General features: G+C 54.2%; 1 protein-coding gene across 1 annotated transcript in view; it reads left to right on the top strand.

Moving 5' to 3' along the window:
* Window positions 1-17,084, top strand: part of LOC142268483 (tyrosinase-like) — a 114,861-nt gene that overhangs the window by 27,794 nt on the left and 69,983 nt on the right. The window contains exon 2 of the mRNA XM_075332360.1: window positions 4,222-4,432. Within this exon, the coding sequence (XP_075188475.1) occupies window positions 4,222-4,432 (211 nt within the window). The remainder of the gene's footprint in view (window positions 1-4,221; window positions 4,433-17,084) is intronic.

Here is a 17,084-nt window from a genome sequence, read left to right as displayed (position 1 = left end):
TCCCTTTTGGTTGATGTAGAGGTGACTACCAGCTCGCCTATGAACTATGGGCCCTCTCGTTGCTACGTGGCTCCGGACTCTATGGTAGTTTGGTGAGGGGCATGTAGTGCTCCCCACCAGCAGGTTTAGCAGGCCTAATAAATAGGTTTCTACTCTTGAGACCTGTAACCCTGTGCGGGCAGAGTTTACTAAGCAATCCCCTTAATCCACCACCTCTCAGCCCTCCTAGCCCTAGGTGATGTTTCAGGCTGCACTACCAGGTAGCCCTTTCTCCCCCGCCAGTAGCCACGAACGGTGCAGTGTCTGGAAGGCTCTGCTCAGTGCTCTGCCCTCCAAACGCGACTTCTCTCCTCCACTTCCTCTGACTAACTGCCTCTGCACACCTCTCTGTCCCCAGTGACACACCCACCACTAGCTGGGAGGCGAGGGACACACCCCCTCTCGGAGTCTGCTCAGGGGTCCCCTCTAGCTATGTGTGTGTTCTGGTTACCAAGTGTTCCGTGTGTCCACACCCTAATAAGCCTCTGGGATTACCTGTATTATACTGACTTAGCATGGGGGCCACGTCCCTCCGGGACAAAAAGATTTCGGCCTCCAGGCCCAGCTTGTATATGAAGCCCAACCTCTTTTGGGGGTTAAAGTGCCGGCCCTGGCCTTGGTACGACGGGCCCCACACCCGGAAAGTGGCATTCCTCAAATGGTCCTTCTCTCGTTTCTCCCGGATGGCAATCTCTTTTCCCAGCTGGCGCCGCTGCCGCTCCCAGTATGGAGCATCTGCTGCCTGCTCCAGTTCAACTTGCCCGGGGGCCGGGCCCAGCCGGAGTCCCTCCGTGCCAGCTACGACCGACACGTTTGGCAATGGAGTGCCCCGTTGTGACGTGGCCCGTTCTGCTGCTCTGCAGCTACATTCCCGCTGTGCCTCAGCCGAGGTCGGGAGTTTGGGAGTGGCCAGCGTTGCTTGCGGTGCTGGCTTTCGGTCGGGGACCGCCTCTGCTGTGGCCGGGAGGACTGCCAGGGCCGTTGTTGTCTCGGGTGCTGCCTCTTCCAGGACCGGGATCAATGTCGGGTTCAGGACCAGACGGGGCACCTTCTGGGCGCTGGTCTGGTGGGGAGCCGGTATGGGTGCCGGGGTGTTGGCGGGCTCGCTGCTGGCGGCTTCCGCTGGCGGGCTCTTGCGGGCTGATGGAACGGGTACTGCTGCCGGTGTGGGTGGCAGCGGACCAAGCGGGGTGTCAGCAACAGGTGCGGGCGGCGAGTGAGGCAGCGTGGCGGGCAGGGGCAGACCGGGTCCCTCAGCCTGGTCGGTCGGTCCCTGGGGGACATAGGGGCGTGGGTCGCTCACCCGCTCCTCCGAGCCTGCCTCCACTTCACGGGCCCAAACGGCTGCAGCTAACTCCGCCATCTCAGCCGTCCATCTTTTGAGCAGAAAGCTCGCCTGCGCCTGGATCCGGCGACACATATGCTCCGTCTGGGCTTCTACCCAGTCGGCTGTTCCGGGCACGGGCTCCTTCACTTCGGGCTTGCCAGACGGGTCGGCCATGCTGCATGGTTGGTGGTATCCAGGAACAAGAAGGGTGGCAGAGTCCTGGAGTCCCTGCCCTTTATCTGCTCAGTCACATGTTCACCCGCACCCCCCTTGGTCTTTTGCCGGCACTTCTTTCTGCAGCCTGTTAGTTTCGTTTTTCGACTTCTGGGCTTGCTTTCCGGCCGCGTTCCCAGAGGGTGGGGCTTCCGCTTTTGCGCCATTTTCTCGGGGAAGAAAATGGCGGCAAAAATGGCGACTTCTGAAAATTTAGCAACGGATCACCGCTGACTGTCCAAAACAAGGCGCACGTCCACAAGGTAAGTGGATGGGTAAGTATCCTGTTCGTGACGCCAGGTTTCGGGGTGTGCCGCCCCGTGCCAGCAGCCGGCGCTGCTCGGGTCAGAGCCTTTTGGGGTGGTGGCTCGAGGGTCTCCGGACCCGGGGGTCTCGCGGACAAGCCGAATAAATGGGGGGGCGTAGATGTACGGATTAGGCCGTATTAAGTTCGTGACGCCACCCACGATGTGTGGTGAGGTGGGACACCACCGCTGCTGTTGTAGGGCACTCGGGGGAGATGTTGTGCAGCTAGTTGTTAACTTCTCCGTGGGTAGGAATGGTGGCCCTGGGACCCAGTGGCTCTGGTGCAGGGTATAGCGACTGCAGGGAGTGTTTACTCACAGTTAATAAACCACACAAGTCTCTGGTAAACCAAGGTGCTGGCGGCCGGTGCCGTGGGCGGTTGCATTCAGGTCCCCCACTCGGCTGGTGGTCTCTATGCTTTTCCTCTGCACTGTTTGTGTAAGGTGGACTTCCTAGTCTGAAACTCAGGAGTCTGCTCCCAGCTGGATGTGGCCTGAGGAGCCGTGCCTGCAGACGCTGGCCCGTGGGATCTATGGGCCCTGGCGGTGACCTCTTATCCCTAACGGTGGGCTGTAGTCTTCTATGAGGGACTTTGGGTGGGACAGGACCTCTAGTCCTGGCCTCAATCGGTGAATTAACCAGTTCCACTTGTTTCTGGCTCCTGGCTTCAGGGTCCTAGTACCCCCCTTTGTGCTACGGTTTCCGGGTCGGTTCCCCGTGTCGGTACTTGCGGGCTACAACACTGTCCCGGTCCACCTCGGTTCTGCCGAGCCATCTTCCAGTCTCCTGCTGACGGAGACCACCGTCTGCCTCCTAGCCAGTGGCACCAGGGCTCCTACCCTGGTACCGTTCAACTTGAACTTCCCTGCTGGAGCTACACCTAGCTCCAGCCCACACTCCTCTCCAACTTGAACTCCAAACTACACTGCTTGTTTTCCCGCACCCGGTCTGTCTAGACCCCTGGGTGGGCGTGTCCAACCGCCTGGTCATGCCCACTGGTGTGTCTATCTTTCCCTAAGGGGGGGTGACTAGGGTTTCTAGGTTGGCTGAATGTTTCTTAGTGAGGGAAGGTGTTATGCGGGGGCCTATTTGTGACTGCCTGGTTTTGCCAGGGTGTCACATAAGCGCACGGTTGGGGGTTGCAGCCTTTAGCTGTGGGCTTTATCTGTGCTTGTATTATAAACAAATTAAAGGCATCAGTGGACCTCATTGCATTGTTTCAGGGCAACAACTATGCTGAGCATGCAAACAGAAAACAAAAAAGTCTTTATATTTGCCCACATAACATCTCCAAATCAGAATTGATAGGAAAAAAGCACCGATATCAAGGTATAGAAAGAATATGCTTTTATTAAATATCAAAAAAGGTGCACGGAGATGGAAAATACATGTAATAAATATAATAAATAAAAGGACAAACGACAGATGAGGGTGAAAGAGCTGCACACATCTACCCAGATAATACCGCTATATAGAGCTCAGGTGTGTCTTGCAAGGTACAAAGGACATTCACCCAGATGTTACCCCACAGTGCCTCCCAACAGGGATGTTACTAATAGTCAAATAGGGACCAAACTGGGGAAAAAAATCCAATGTCATGGTACATCACATTATAAGGGCAGTACAACCATATCCAGGGCTTGCCAAGTGGTTACCAAGGCCAGGGTAGGTGTGGGGAAGGAACGTCCCTACACGTGTTTCACGTGTTACCGCTTCCTCAGGGGAACCATGCTTGGTATCATAATATCGGGGGACTCTATGCCAAATATTTTATTGCTTTTTATTCCTCGATAGATGCATGTAGCGCCTGTGATTGTAAGCAGTTAGACGCGGTCACTCAGGGTGGGGGCGCGTCTGACTGCAACTAGCCACAGGTGCCGGTGGGCGGAGAAATCAGTGCATATGCAACGAGCCTAATGCGCAGCACCGGAAGGGGATGAGCAGCTTGGAAGCAGTGTACAGCTGTGCCGGAGCCTCGGTAAGTACAGCGCGCTTGCTCCTATCTACCTAACCCTTCTTCCACCATTTTTAATCGCTGGATTCTGGTCCTTATAAACGTATATGGGGACTGGAATCCAGCCTACATCCAGATTTTTAAAACCGGATCACTGGGATCCGCCAGTCCCGGTTATCTGCGAGTCTGCCCATCACTAATAACCATCTGTTTATTCTGCCTGTACTACCCATGTCAGCCTGGGCCCCCTGAGAGACATGGCAGACAACATCCCGAGGTAAGGTGCGCAGTCTTCCTCATGGTAGAGCAGCCTTTAAGCTCCAGAGGAAGCAGGGACCGGTGCTAAAAGCAGCTGACAACAAACACATTTTCTTTTTTTCAGACAATCTGTTCAGAATATTATATGGGTGGAACTTATTGTATAATGTCCACCTGCGAATGTGAACATCCAAAGATAACTCGGAAACCTGGTGCCACCCCAGGATTGGGCATGCCAAACAAGCTGGATGTGGACTACTGCTTGGGCCTATCATCCCTGGACACTTCGCCCTATACATCCGCCTCAATGAGAAGCTTTCGAAACTGCTTAGAAGGTAAGAATAAACCTTGTCATTCTTGTAACATCCAAGTAGAAACACATAAAATGGCCTTCTACGCAGTGATCACAGGAACTCTTATGCTTGTGACCACGACACCCTCTCACACACATAGCTCACCACGGCTCACAACACGTAGGAGAAATGGCGGTGAGGGACCAGACTGGCCCAGCATGTAGGGGAAGGAGGCAGAGACACGAGGCGCTGGACTATGTCAGAGGAGTGGTCCCTGTCCATAGGTGGGCTGCAGTGGATGACACACTTGGATTCTCTCCCTTACACCGATGGGAAGGATTTCTGCTTTTGTGGACTATTCACAGGCAGATTTGTTTCATTTGGATGCGGATAGGTTTGTAACTAGTCTTCAATCACAAGATGCATCCACAACAATTTCTAAAAAAAAAGCCCTGTATTATGTTTTCTTGTTCCGTGTATGATCCAGCCTGGATATAAGGGGCTAATGGTATGCAGTTTTTCCACTCTTATAGTGGGATACAGAGAGGACAGAGCAGAATGGTAAATGGCCAGTCTTGTGCTTTACTAGTTGCGTAGCCCAGCGCTGGAGTCACATCCGGGGAACCAACCACTTGAAGAGCTAGCCAAGAATCTGGCACAAAATGATCCCTATATATAGGGTCCAACAGCCATCACCCATAGGTGACCCTAGTGCGCTATCCCTGCAACACCTACATTTACCAACATTATTCCACAGTACCAGGATGACTCGGACACCATATCATCCTGTGAAATGCAATTGTCGCGGGCGGAGGAGGGGACGCCGCACTCTCCCCACCGCTCGGGTCCGGCTGGCACTGCGGCCTGCTGCCGCTGCTCGGTGGCTCAAGCGATGGGCCGGATCCCGGGGACTCGAGCGGCGCTCCTCGCCCGTGAGTGAAAAGGGGATTGGGTGTTGGGGTGAGTTTATTGTCCGTGACGCCACCCACGGTTGTGGTGATTTATTAACACCACCGCTGCTCTGTATGGGGATCCCGGGAAGGATGGTATGGAGCAGCCAGTTGTTATGTTGCCCCTCCGTGGGTAGGGATTGGTGATCCCGGGGCCCAGTGATGAGGTGGGTGATGCAGGGCTTGGTGGGCGCAGGGACGCGGGGGCAGCGCTGTGCCTTGCGCCACTGTGGTACTCACTCAGCCTGAGATGATGACACAGTTCTCGGTAAAACACACGGCTGGGAAGACGGTTCCCACGGACGGCTGCACTTGCTTTCCCCAGTAGGTGACGGTGACGGTCCCTCTGTCCTGCACCTAAGTTGATATTGGTTGCGATGGGTTCCCACCGGTAACCCGCTCCCCGGCTTGGATATGGGCCGGAGGAGCCCTACTTTGCCCGCAGGCGCTGGCCCTGAGAAACTGGTGCCTTGGCGGTGGCGGTGTCTCTCCGTTACGGTTGGACTGTTGCCTTCAAGCGGGACTTGGTTGTTAGGAGACAGACGTCCCCTTCACTGACGGATTTGGCAAATTATGGCGACTCCTAGCCTTGCCGGGATCCGAGAGGCCCCTGCCCTGGTGCTGACTGTCCTTTGTATACTGCTCCAGACCGCCGGGCCACTACCCATCCGCGGTCCTTCCAGCAACCTCCGAGCAGTCCCCCTCCAGACTGTCACCGCCTTCTGCTGACCTTGCTGTCACTGTCCGGGCACACAGCCACGGACCCACTTCAGGCTTTACTACTCTTTCTTTCCACTTTTACTTCAGCTTCTCTCGTTAGCTCCACTACTACTTCACTTCCTTCTACTTTGCTCCACTCAACTCGACTCCTTCTCAGACTCTAGTCTGACTTCAACTGCCTGGTTCTCCCGCCTCCAGGGCTGTGAACTCCTCGGTGGGCGGAGCCAACCGCCTGGCCCACCCCCTGGTGTGAACATCAGCCCCTGGAGGAAGGCAACAAGGATTTTGGTAGCCTTGGTGTTCCTAACTGGGGTGTAGGGTGTGGTGGTGTTGTGACCTGTGACCCCTGGCTTGCCCAGGGCGTCACATTCCCCCTTAGCAAAATGCAGACCGTCCGCGGGCTGCCCGTCCAACACCGGTTTTATTTTCTGTAAAATATATAAAAGTAAAACGGTAACATTTATACAAATCATGGCATCATCCCACAGCGGGAGGTTCATCTCTTAAACGTTACTAACGGTTTTACGGGTACGGTTTCCGCTCTCTCCCACCCAAGCAACCTGGCCCTGATGCTGCCCCTAAAACCCAGGCAGCACCCCTTGACCCAAGTCCTGCACCAAGTCACCCGAGCGGGATCTGTCCTTCCCCTCCAGAGGGTAGCCACCGGTTCCTGTGGTGGCTGGGCCCCAGCCTGCTCTGCTGAGGGCCCTCCCTCCAACCTGCCTCTCCGGAGGCGGCAAATGCGGAAACGGTACGGTAAACCAACTTATTTACAAGCCACTTAACGTTTGTGGTTGCCCTGCAAGTTCACGGGCTTGTCCATGGAAAGTCCTCCATGCAATTAAACTGTCCCCACGGGGACAACGGTGCCAGCTACGGCCGGTTTCCAATCATGGTTTCACAATCAGATTACTGTTCGGTAACCATTTTGCTTATCATTTTTCAAACTTTTAAACTCTCAAACAAACACAACTCAGTGGTGGTCCCAATGGGGACTGGACAACGGTGCTCCGCTGCCCTACTCCGGACTTTCAGCTTCATCCGAGGGAGGGGGTGCAGGACTCACTCTGCTCTCCTGGCTGCCCCGCAGTTTGGCATCTAGGGCGAACCACCCCCTCTCTCCACAGTGCCGGGTATACTGTACTATGTCACCCGGCATCAGAATACGGCCGGGGTGCTCCTCGGGCAGGTGGGCATTCACATCCCGCCGGGCTATAAACACCTCGGCCTCCAGGCCCGGTTCATATATAAACCCATAGCCCCGGTGGACATCAAACCGCCTCACCTGTCCTTCGCACAGCGGGCCCCGGACCCGGAATGTTGCTTGCCGGAGGCTCTCCTTCTCTCTGATTGTTCGGGCCACCAGCTCTGCCTTTTTCCTCTCTCTCTCACCGATCTCCAGGCCCAGCGGTACCGGCTCCCTGTCCCAATACGGCGCTGCTGCGAGCTCCGGCGCACGGGTCGGGCCCCGCGGGACATTCTGGACGTTGCCCACTTTCAGGGATCTGGGCGACAAGTCCCGCGGTGTCTTGGCCTTGGGCGCCACCTTGCAGCGACAACCCGGCGCTAACTCAGCCGAGGTGTGGGGGATGGGCACAGGGGCTTTCCGCAGCTGGGCCTCCGGCTTGGAGCGGGTCATCGGCTCCGGCTCGGGGACTTTCTCGGAAAACGTCTCCGGAGCGGTTTTCGGAGCCTTCCAGGGCAACACCTCCGGTCGACTACGGGCTCCGGCTACAGGTCGGCCCGCCTGGGCGGGGATGCTGGGTATCGCTACCGGTTGCGGTGGTAGCGGGCCTAGTGGCGGGGTCACGGCCTCCGAGACGGGTGGCGAGGGAGGCAGCGGGGGGAGAGGGCTTGGACCGGGCCCCTCAGCCGCAGCGACCGGTCCCTCGGGGACATAGGGGCGTGGGTCACTCACCCTCCCTTCCTCCGCCTCCTCCTCGCGTCTCCACTCGGTGGCTATAACGTCCGCCATGTCGGTCTCCCACTCCTCCATGAGGAGCTGCATCCTGACCTGCAGCCGTTGGTAGAGCTGCGCGGTCCGGATCTCCACCCACGCTGCGGTTCCAGGCGCGGGGGCTACGGTGTCACGAGACGGCATCCACATGCTGCTGGCGGCTTTTCCCAGGAACAATATGTCTGCAGAGTCCTGGCGTCCCTGCTTTATAGCTGCGCTCACATGCAGCCAGCCGCCATCGCGTCCCCCCTAGCTTCTTTCCGGCCCCTCCTCTATTGGGGCGGAGTTTTGGCCTTCACGCCTCCGCTACTCGAGAAGACGCTCGAGCGGGAACTTTTCACGCCAAAGATGGCGACTTCCGAAATTTTTCAGCCAGATACCTCCGGCGGTCACAAGGCGCACCTCTACCCAACGGCAGAGCGGTAAGATCCTGTTCGTGACGCCAAGTTGTCGCAGGCGGAGGAGGGGACGCCGCGCTCTCCCTACCGCTCGGGTCCGGCTGGCACTGCGGCCTACTGCCGCTGCTCGGTGGCTCGAGCGATGGGCCGGATCCCGGGGACTCGAGCGGCGCTCCTCGCCCGTGAGTGAAAAGGGGATTGGGTGTTGGGGTGAGTTTTTTGTCCGTGACGCCACCCACGGTTGTGGTGATTTATTAACACCACCGCTGCTCTGTATGAGGATCCCGGGAAGGATGGTATGGAGCAGCCAGTTGTTATGTTGCCCCTCCGTGGGTAGGGGTTGGTGATTCCGGGGCCCAGTGATGAGGTGGGTGATGCAGGGCTTGGTGGGCGCAGGGACGCGGGGGCAGCGCTGTGCCTTGCGCCACTGTGGTACTCACTCAGCCTGAGACGATGACACAGTTCTCGGTAAAACACACGGCTGGGAAGACGGTTCCCACGGACGGCTGCACTTGCTTTCCCCAGTAGGTGACGGTGACGGTCCCTCTGTCCTGCACCTAAGTTGATATTGGTTGCGATGGGTTCCCACCGGTAACCCGCTCCCCGGCTTGGATATGGGCCGGAGGAGCCCTACTTTGCCCGCAGGCGCTGGCCCTGAGAAACTGGTGCCTTGGCGGTGGCGGTGTCTCTCCGTTACGGTTGGACTGTTGCCTTCAAGCGGGACTTGGTTGTTAGGAGACAGACGTCCCCTTCACTGACGGATTTGGCAAATTATGGCGACTCCTAGCCTTGCCGAGATCCGAGAGGCCCCTGCCCTGGTGCTGACTGTGTACAAAAAACTCTGCACAGAACAACTACAGGAAACAACTACAGGGGGACAACTACACTGAGCAAACTACAGAGGGACAACTACAGGGGAGCAGCTACACAAGGACAACTACAGGGGAACAACTACACTGAGAAAACTACAAGGGAACAACTACAGGGGAGCAGCTACACAAGGACAACTACAGAGGAACAACTACACTGAGAAAACTACAGGGGAACAACTACAGGGGAACTACAGGGGGACCACTGCACCATGACAAGTACAGGGGAACAACTACACTAAGAAAACTACAGGGGAGCAACTACACCAGGACAACTACAGGGGAACCACTACACTGGGAAAACTACAGGAGGACAACTACAATGGGAAAATGACACTGAGAAAACTACAGGAGAACACCTACAAGGGACCACTGCACCATGACAACTACACTGAGAAAATTACAGGGGGACAACTACAGGGGAACAATTACACAAGGAAAACTACAAGGAGACCACTGCACCACGACAACTAGATACATGGGAACAACTACACAGAGACAACTACACTGAGAAAACTACAGGAGAGCAACTAGAGGGAGACAACTACAGGGGGATAAATACACTGAGAAAACTACAGGGGAACAACTACACTACGAAATATACATGGGAACAACTACACTGAGAAATCTACAATGGGAACAACCAAAGGGGAACAACTACAGGGGCATAACAACAGGGGGACCACAGCACAAATACAGGAGAACAACTACACAGACATCTACAATGGGAATAACTAAAGGGGAACAACTACACAGGGATAACTACAGGGAAACAACTACAAGGGGACCACTGCACCACGACAACTACGGGGGAAAAACTACACCAGGACAACTACAGGGGAACAACTACAAAGGGACAACTACATGGAGACAACTACAGGGGGACCACTGCACCACGACAAATACAGGGGAATAACTGCACCAGGACAACTATATTGAGAAAACTACAGGGGAACAACTACACAAAGACAAATAGACCTGGGCAATTACACTGAGACAACTATAAGGGGACAACTACAGGGGAACAACTACACAGACAACTATAGGTGGACAACTACAGTGGACCACTGCACTACGACAAATACAGGGGAACAACTAAAAGGGGACAATTATAGTGAGAAAATGTCAGGAGAACAACTACAAGGGGACAACTACACTGAGAAAATGTCAGGGGATCAACTACAGGGGAGACATGTACACGGGGACGACTGCACCACTACAAATACAGGGTAACAACTATAGTGGGACAACTACACTGAGAAAGCTACAAGAGAACAACCACAGGGGGACCACTGCACCACAAAAAAAACAGAGGAACAACTACACCAGGACAGCTACACTAAGAAAACTACAGAGGAACAAGTACAAGGGAACAACTACAGGGGGGACCGCTGCACCACAACAAATACAGGGGAACAACTACACTGAGAAAACTACAGGGGGATCACTACACTGAAAAAACTACAAGGGAACAATTACACAGAGACAACTACAAGGGGACAACTACAAGGTGACAACAGCACTAAGACAAATACAGGGGAACAACTACACAGAGACAACTACACTGAGAAATCTACAAGTGGAACAACTACACAGAGACAACTACACTGAGAAAACTACAAGTGGACGAATTACAGAGAGACAACTACAGGGGGACCACTGCATCACAACAAATACAGGGGGACAACTACACCAGGAAAACTAGACTGAGAAAATTACAGGGAAACAAATACACTGAGGAAACTAGAGGGGAACAACTACAGGAAACAACTACACAGACAACTACAGGGTGACAACTATACAACTACAGGACAAGAGACAACTACAGGGGGACAACTACAAGGTGACAACTACAGGGGGACCACCGCACCATGACAAATACAGGGGAACAACTACACCAGGACAACTACACTGAGAAAACTACAGGGGAACAACTACAGGGGAAGAACACCACCAAGAAAACTACAGGGGGAACACCTGATATGTGGAGAATTTTGGTTGATGCCATTCACATGATATGCGTCTAGCTCTTTGACACCTGCACCCTGAATTATCAGTTAAAGGTCATATTCCATGCAATATATCTTTACACAGAACAAAGACCACCGGTCATGATCAAAGCAGAATTCTGATTTATTGAGGAAGTACAAGGAATGATAAGATAAGCCTCCTGGCTCAAGGCCAAGGGTGTCTACTGTAATCCTATTGGTTAAGCGTCAATAACATCCTCCATCAAGTAAATATATATATATAGTCTGTGAGACTGTGACCGGGGTTATCTATGACGGCCGGTATGTCTCGCCCCGGTTGTGCTCACTCCATGATAGAAAGTAACTCCACTCAGGGGTTAATGCTGTTTCCCTACAAGCTGAAAGAAGGGTTAAAAGGAAACAGGAACAAGGGCGGGGGTGCCGAGTGTGAGGGAGTGAACACAACTCCCTGAGTTCTCTGCCGGAGAGGCACATGTGTACTGTTGTGGACTTTTGTTTGGATATTAAACCGTGTGCTGTGACCCTTGGTGCCTGGATCCCGTGTCTTCTGCTGCGCAGCCGACCACGCTACCTCACATATGGTGGAGAATGCGGGCATGCCAGCCCGGTGAGGTGTAGCTTCCATTTCTGGTGACCCGGTAGCACATGTCCTGGATTCGAGCTGCTATACTACAGCCCAAACCCGGCGACACCATGGAGGAAATACTAAAGCAGCAGCAACAGATCAATGCACACCTGCTCCGGTCGTTGGATCATCAGCAGCAATCTTTGAAATTGCAGGAACAAAGGCACCAAGAACAGATGGTTCTACTGGCCAAGTCGATCCGTGCCGGACCGGCAGCAACAACCCCGGGACCGGGTGACGACGGCAGCGTCCGGAAAGCGGTGAGACAAGCGTTGCAAAAGATGACCCCGGGGGATGATGTGGAAGCGTTCCTGGCGGTGTTTGAGCGGGTGGCCGAGCGGGAAAAGCTGCCGACCCCCCAGTGGGCTGAGGTATTGTCGCCCTATCTGACGGGGGAGCCCCAAAAAGCGTACCTGGACCTCTGTACCGAGGACGCCATAGAATATGCGACTTTGAAAGCCGAAATACTGGCTCGGTTGGGGGTGAATACCTATGTACGGGCTCAGCGGGTAAATCAGTGGTTCTATGAGGAAGCCAAACCCGTACGCTCCCAGGCCTATGACTTGTTGCATCTCGTAAAAAAGTGGTTGCAGCCTGACACTCTGAGCCCGGCGCAAATGGTGGAAAGGGTAGTAGTGGATCGTTTTGTGCGCACTTTACCCGTCACCATTCAACGGTGGGTAGGACAGGGCGACCCGAGTACCCTGGACCAATTAGTGTCCCTGGTAGAGCGGCATGTGGCTACACAGGACTTAATACGGGACACTGAGACTTTGCGTACCGCCCGTTGGTCCGGCCCCTCCAAGGCTAGGGCCAAGGACCCACCGCCGACACCGGTGCAGGAGTCCGCTACCGTCCCGTCTGAGGCCGCGCCCGCCGTCCCTGAGGTCCGGAAGGTTCTGTACCCTAAACGACAACTCGTCAAGGGGGTTTCCTTCCCTATTAGATGTTGGCGGTGCCAGCGGGTGGGACATATGGAAGCCCAGTGTCCACTCACCACGGAGCCCATGGATTGTGGGGTTACCCGGCGGGGTTCAATGTATGCTCAGGTGGTGTGTACCGCTGACCTGGTCTCCCCGGAGACTGAGCCCCACTTGTGCCAAATACAGGTGAATGGATGTCCGGTTATAGGCTTGTTGGATTCCGGGAGCTTAGTGACCCTTGTGCGATCAACCCTAAGGGCTAAAGTAAAGGCCACAGGACGTACCGTGGGGGTGGTTTGCATACATGGGGACCGCCGAGACTATCCCACGGGGATTGTCACCATCACAGCACCTTGCGGTCAGGTGTAACATGAGGTGGGACTTATTAACACTCTTCCCTATGACGTGATCCTAGGAAGGGATCTGCCCTATTTTTGAACTTTATGGAAGGGACCTCCTAAGTCCCCTCAGATGTTGGTCAGTCCGGGACCTGAGCCCTACAATCCTGAATCCGGGACGCCTGCCGTAGGGGTTCCCATGATAGGGACAGAATGTGAACCCGATAGGTCGCCCCTAGAGGTATTGGCAGGAGAGGCTGAGACGGTCGAGCCCATCCCAGAGTTGGAGGCGTCCCCGGATACGTTTGGGACAGCCCAACTCCAGGACCCTACATTAATACATGCCCGGAGTCGGGTGACAGTAGTTGACGGGGTGGCACAGCTGCCCGGTGCCCAGGTAAGGTACCCCCATTTCGCTCTTAAGCAGGATTTACTCTACCGGGTAGATGAAATACGGGGCGTGGGGGTAGAGCAGTTGGTGGTGCCCCAGCCGTATCGCCAGCGGGTCCTTGACTTGGCTCATAAACACCTGATGAGTGGCCACCTAGGGGTCAAGAAAACGCAGGAGCGAATATTGCAAAGGTTCTATTGGCCCGGGGTCTTTGGGGAGGTAAAACGGTTCTGCGAAACCTGCCCGGAGTGTCAGCTTACCGCACCCCTGACCCACTTTCGCAGTCCGTTGGTACCGTTACCCATTATAGAAGTCCCTTTTGAACGGATAGAGATGGATCTGGTGGGGCCCCTCGTAAAGTCCGCTCGAGGGCACCAACACATCCTAGTGATTGTTGACTATGCCACCCGGTATCCAGAGGCGATACCTCTCAGACATACTGCGGCGAAGCTTATAGCTCGGGAGTTGTTTGCTGTGTTCTGCCGGGTGGGGTTGCCCAAGGAGATCCTTACGGATCAGGGGACCCCATTCATGTCTAAAGTGACCAAAGAGCTATGCCGGCTACTCCAGATCAAGCAGTTGCGTACGTCTGTGTATCATCCTCAGACGGATGGGTTAGTAGAACGATTCAATAAAACCCTGAAAACCATGCTCAAAAGGGTGATCTCCAAAGACGGGAAAGACTGGGATATGATGCTTCCCTATTTGATGTTTGCCATACGAGAGGTGCCACAGGCATCCACGGGGTTTTCGCCTTTTGAGTTGTTATACGGGCGACATCCCCGGGGATTGTTGGACCTGGCAAAGGAAACATGGGAACAAGAGCCCACCCCCCATAAAAGTGTGATTGAACACATTTTAGGAATGCAGAACCGCATAAGCGCGGTCATGCCAATTGTGAAGGAGCATTTACAGGAGGCTCAGGCCGCGCAAAGTGGCCGCTACAATAGACAAGCCACCGTGTGGACCTTTAAACCCGGGGATCGGGTGTTGGTATTAATCCCCACGGCGGAGAGTAAATTCCTGGCTCAGTGGCAAGGCCCCTACGAGATAAAGGAAAGAGTCGGGGTGGTCAACTATAAAGTATTGCAGCCCGGTAGGCGGTAACCTGAACAAATATACCATGTCAACCTATTAAAACCTTGGCAGGAACGGGAAAGCCTGATGGTTGTTTTTTCCCCATCTCCCTCCTCTTCGGGTCGTTCACATCCGGCTCCAGCGACCTCCGGAGAGGACGAACTGGAAGTAAGGATTGGAGAAGCCCTCACCAAGCAACAGAGGCGAGAGGCCAGACGGCTGGTTCAGCAGAACCCCGATGTTTTCTCCGAGCTGCCTGGTAGGACCAGTCTGATACGACATGATATTGTCACCGAGCCCCACCTGAAGGTACGCCTGAAGTCATACCGCGTGCCGGAGGCTCGAAGACAAGCCATATCGGAGGAAGTAAAGACAATGTTACGCCTGGGGGTCATCGAAAAATCCCGGAGTGAATGGGCTAGTCCCATTGTACTAATACCAAAACCCGATGGCTCCTTAAGGTTCTGCAATGACTTTAGGAGATTGAACGAAATATCCAAGTTCGATCTCTACCCCATGCCCCGGGTGGATGAGCTGATTGATAGGCTGGGACAGGTGCGATATTTCACCACGCTCGACCTGACCAAGGGGTACTGGCAGGTGCCACTGACGGAGTCCACCAAGGAGAAAACCGCTTTTGTTACGCCGGAGGGTCTCTTCCACTATGTTGTCTTGCCTTTTGGGTTACATGGCGCTCCGGCCACGTTCCAGAGGTTGATGGATTTGGTGCTGGAACCCCACCAGGCGTATGCATCAGCGTACCTTGATGACATCATTATTTACAGCTCCGAGTGGCAGACCCACTTGGAACAGGTACAAGCGGTGGTGGACGCGCTTCGAACAGCCGGATTGACAGCCAATCCCAAGAAATGTGCGTTGGGACTCACGGAAGCCCGCTACTTGGGCTACGTGATAGGCCAAGGAGTGATTAAGCCCCAAATTAACAAGGTTGAGGCGATCCAGAAGTGGCCTAGACCCCTGACCACGAAGCAGGTTAGGGCCTTCCTGGGTATCGTGGGGTACTACAGGAGGTTTGTAAAAGATTTTGCGGGACTATCAGCCCCCTTGACGGACCTTCTCAAAGGCAAGAAGTCCGTCATGGTGCGCTGGACTCCGCAAGCCGAGGACTCCTTCCGGGCCCTGAAGGGGGTCCTGTGCGGACAACCCGTTCTGGTCAACCCTGATTTCCGGAAGGAGTTTATAGTACAGACTGACGCCTCTGAGGTCGGCCTGGGGGCAGTGCTGTCTCAGGTGGTTCAGGGGGAGGAACACCCTGTCACCTTCTTGAGTAGGAAGCTCACCCCTCCCGAGCGGAATTATAGCGTAGTGGAGAAGGAGTGCCTGGCGATTAAATGGGCCTTGGAGTCCCTACGCTATTACCTGCTGGGACGGCAGTTTCGCTTGGTGACTGATCACTCTCCGCTGGTCTGGATGAGGTCCGCCAAGGAACGGAATGCCCGGGTTGCCCGGTGGTTCCTTTCTCTGCAGAACTTCCGGTTTACGGTTGAACACCGGGCCGGTAGGTTGCAGGGCAACGCCGATGCCTTGTCCCGCGGCCCTTGTTTGATGGCAGGAGTTCAACCCCACACGCTTGAACTGAGGGGGGGGGGTATGTGAGACTGTGACCGGGGTTATCTATGACGGCCGGTATGTCTCGCCCCGGTTGTGCTCACTCCATGATAGAAAGTAACTCCACTCAGGGGTTAATGCTGTTTCCCTACAAGCTGAAAGAAGGGTTAAAAGGAAACAGGAACAAGGGCGGGGGTGCCGAGTGTGAAGGAGTGAACACAACTCCCTGAGTTCTCTGCCGGAGAGGCACATGTGTACTGTTGTGGACTTTTGTTTGGATATTAAACCGTGTGCTGTGACCCTTGGTGCCTGGATCCCGTGTCTTCTGCTGCGCAGCCGACAACGCTACCTCACAAGTCATATGAAAAAGTTTGGGCACCCCTATTAATGTTAACCTTTTTTCTTTATAACAATTTGGGTTTTTGCTATTTCAGTTTCATATATCTAATCACTGATGGACTGAGTAATATTTCTGAATTGAAATGAGGTTTATTGTACTAACAGAAAATGTGCGATCTGCATTTAAACTAAATTTGACTGGTGCATAAGTATGGGCACCTCAACATAAAAGTGACATTAATATTTTGTAGATCCTCCTTTTGCACAAATCACAGCCTCTAGTGGCTTCCTGTAGCTTTTAATGAGTTCCTGGATCCTGGATGAAGGTAGAATTGACCATTCCTGTTTACAAAACAATTCCAGTTCAGTTAAGTTTGATGGTCGCCGAGCATGGACAGCCGCTTCACATCATCCCACAGATTTTCAATGATATTCAGGTCTGGGGACTGGGATGGCCATTCCAGAACATTGTAACTGTTCCTCTGCATGAATGCCTGAGTAGATTTGGAGCGGTGTTTTGGATCATTGTCTTGCTGAAATATCCATC

Source organism: Anomaloglossus baeobatrachus, unplaced genomic scaffold, assembly GCF_048569485.1.
Source record: "Anomaloglossus baeobatrachus isolate aAnoBae1 unplaced genomic scaffold, aAnoBae1.hap1 Scaffold_304, whole genome shotgun sequence".
Lineage (NCBI taxonomy): Eukaryota > Metazoa > Chordata > Amphibia > Anura > Aromobatidae > Anomaloglossus > Anomaloglossus baeobatrachus.
The sequence above is the reverse complement of the archived record's forward strand: the minus strand, read 5'-3'. Positions and strand labels throughout refer to the sequence as shown.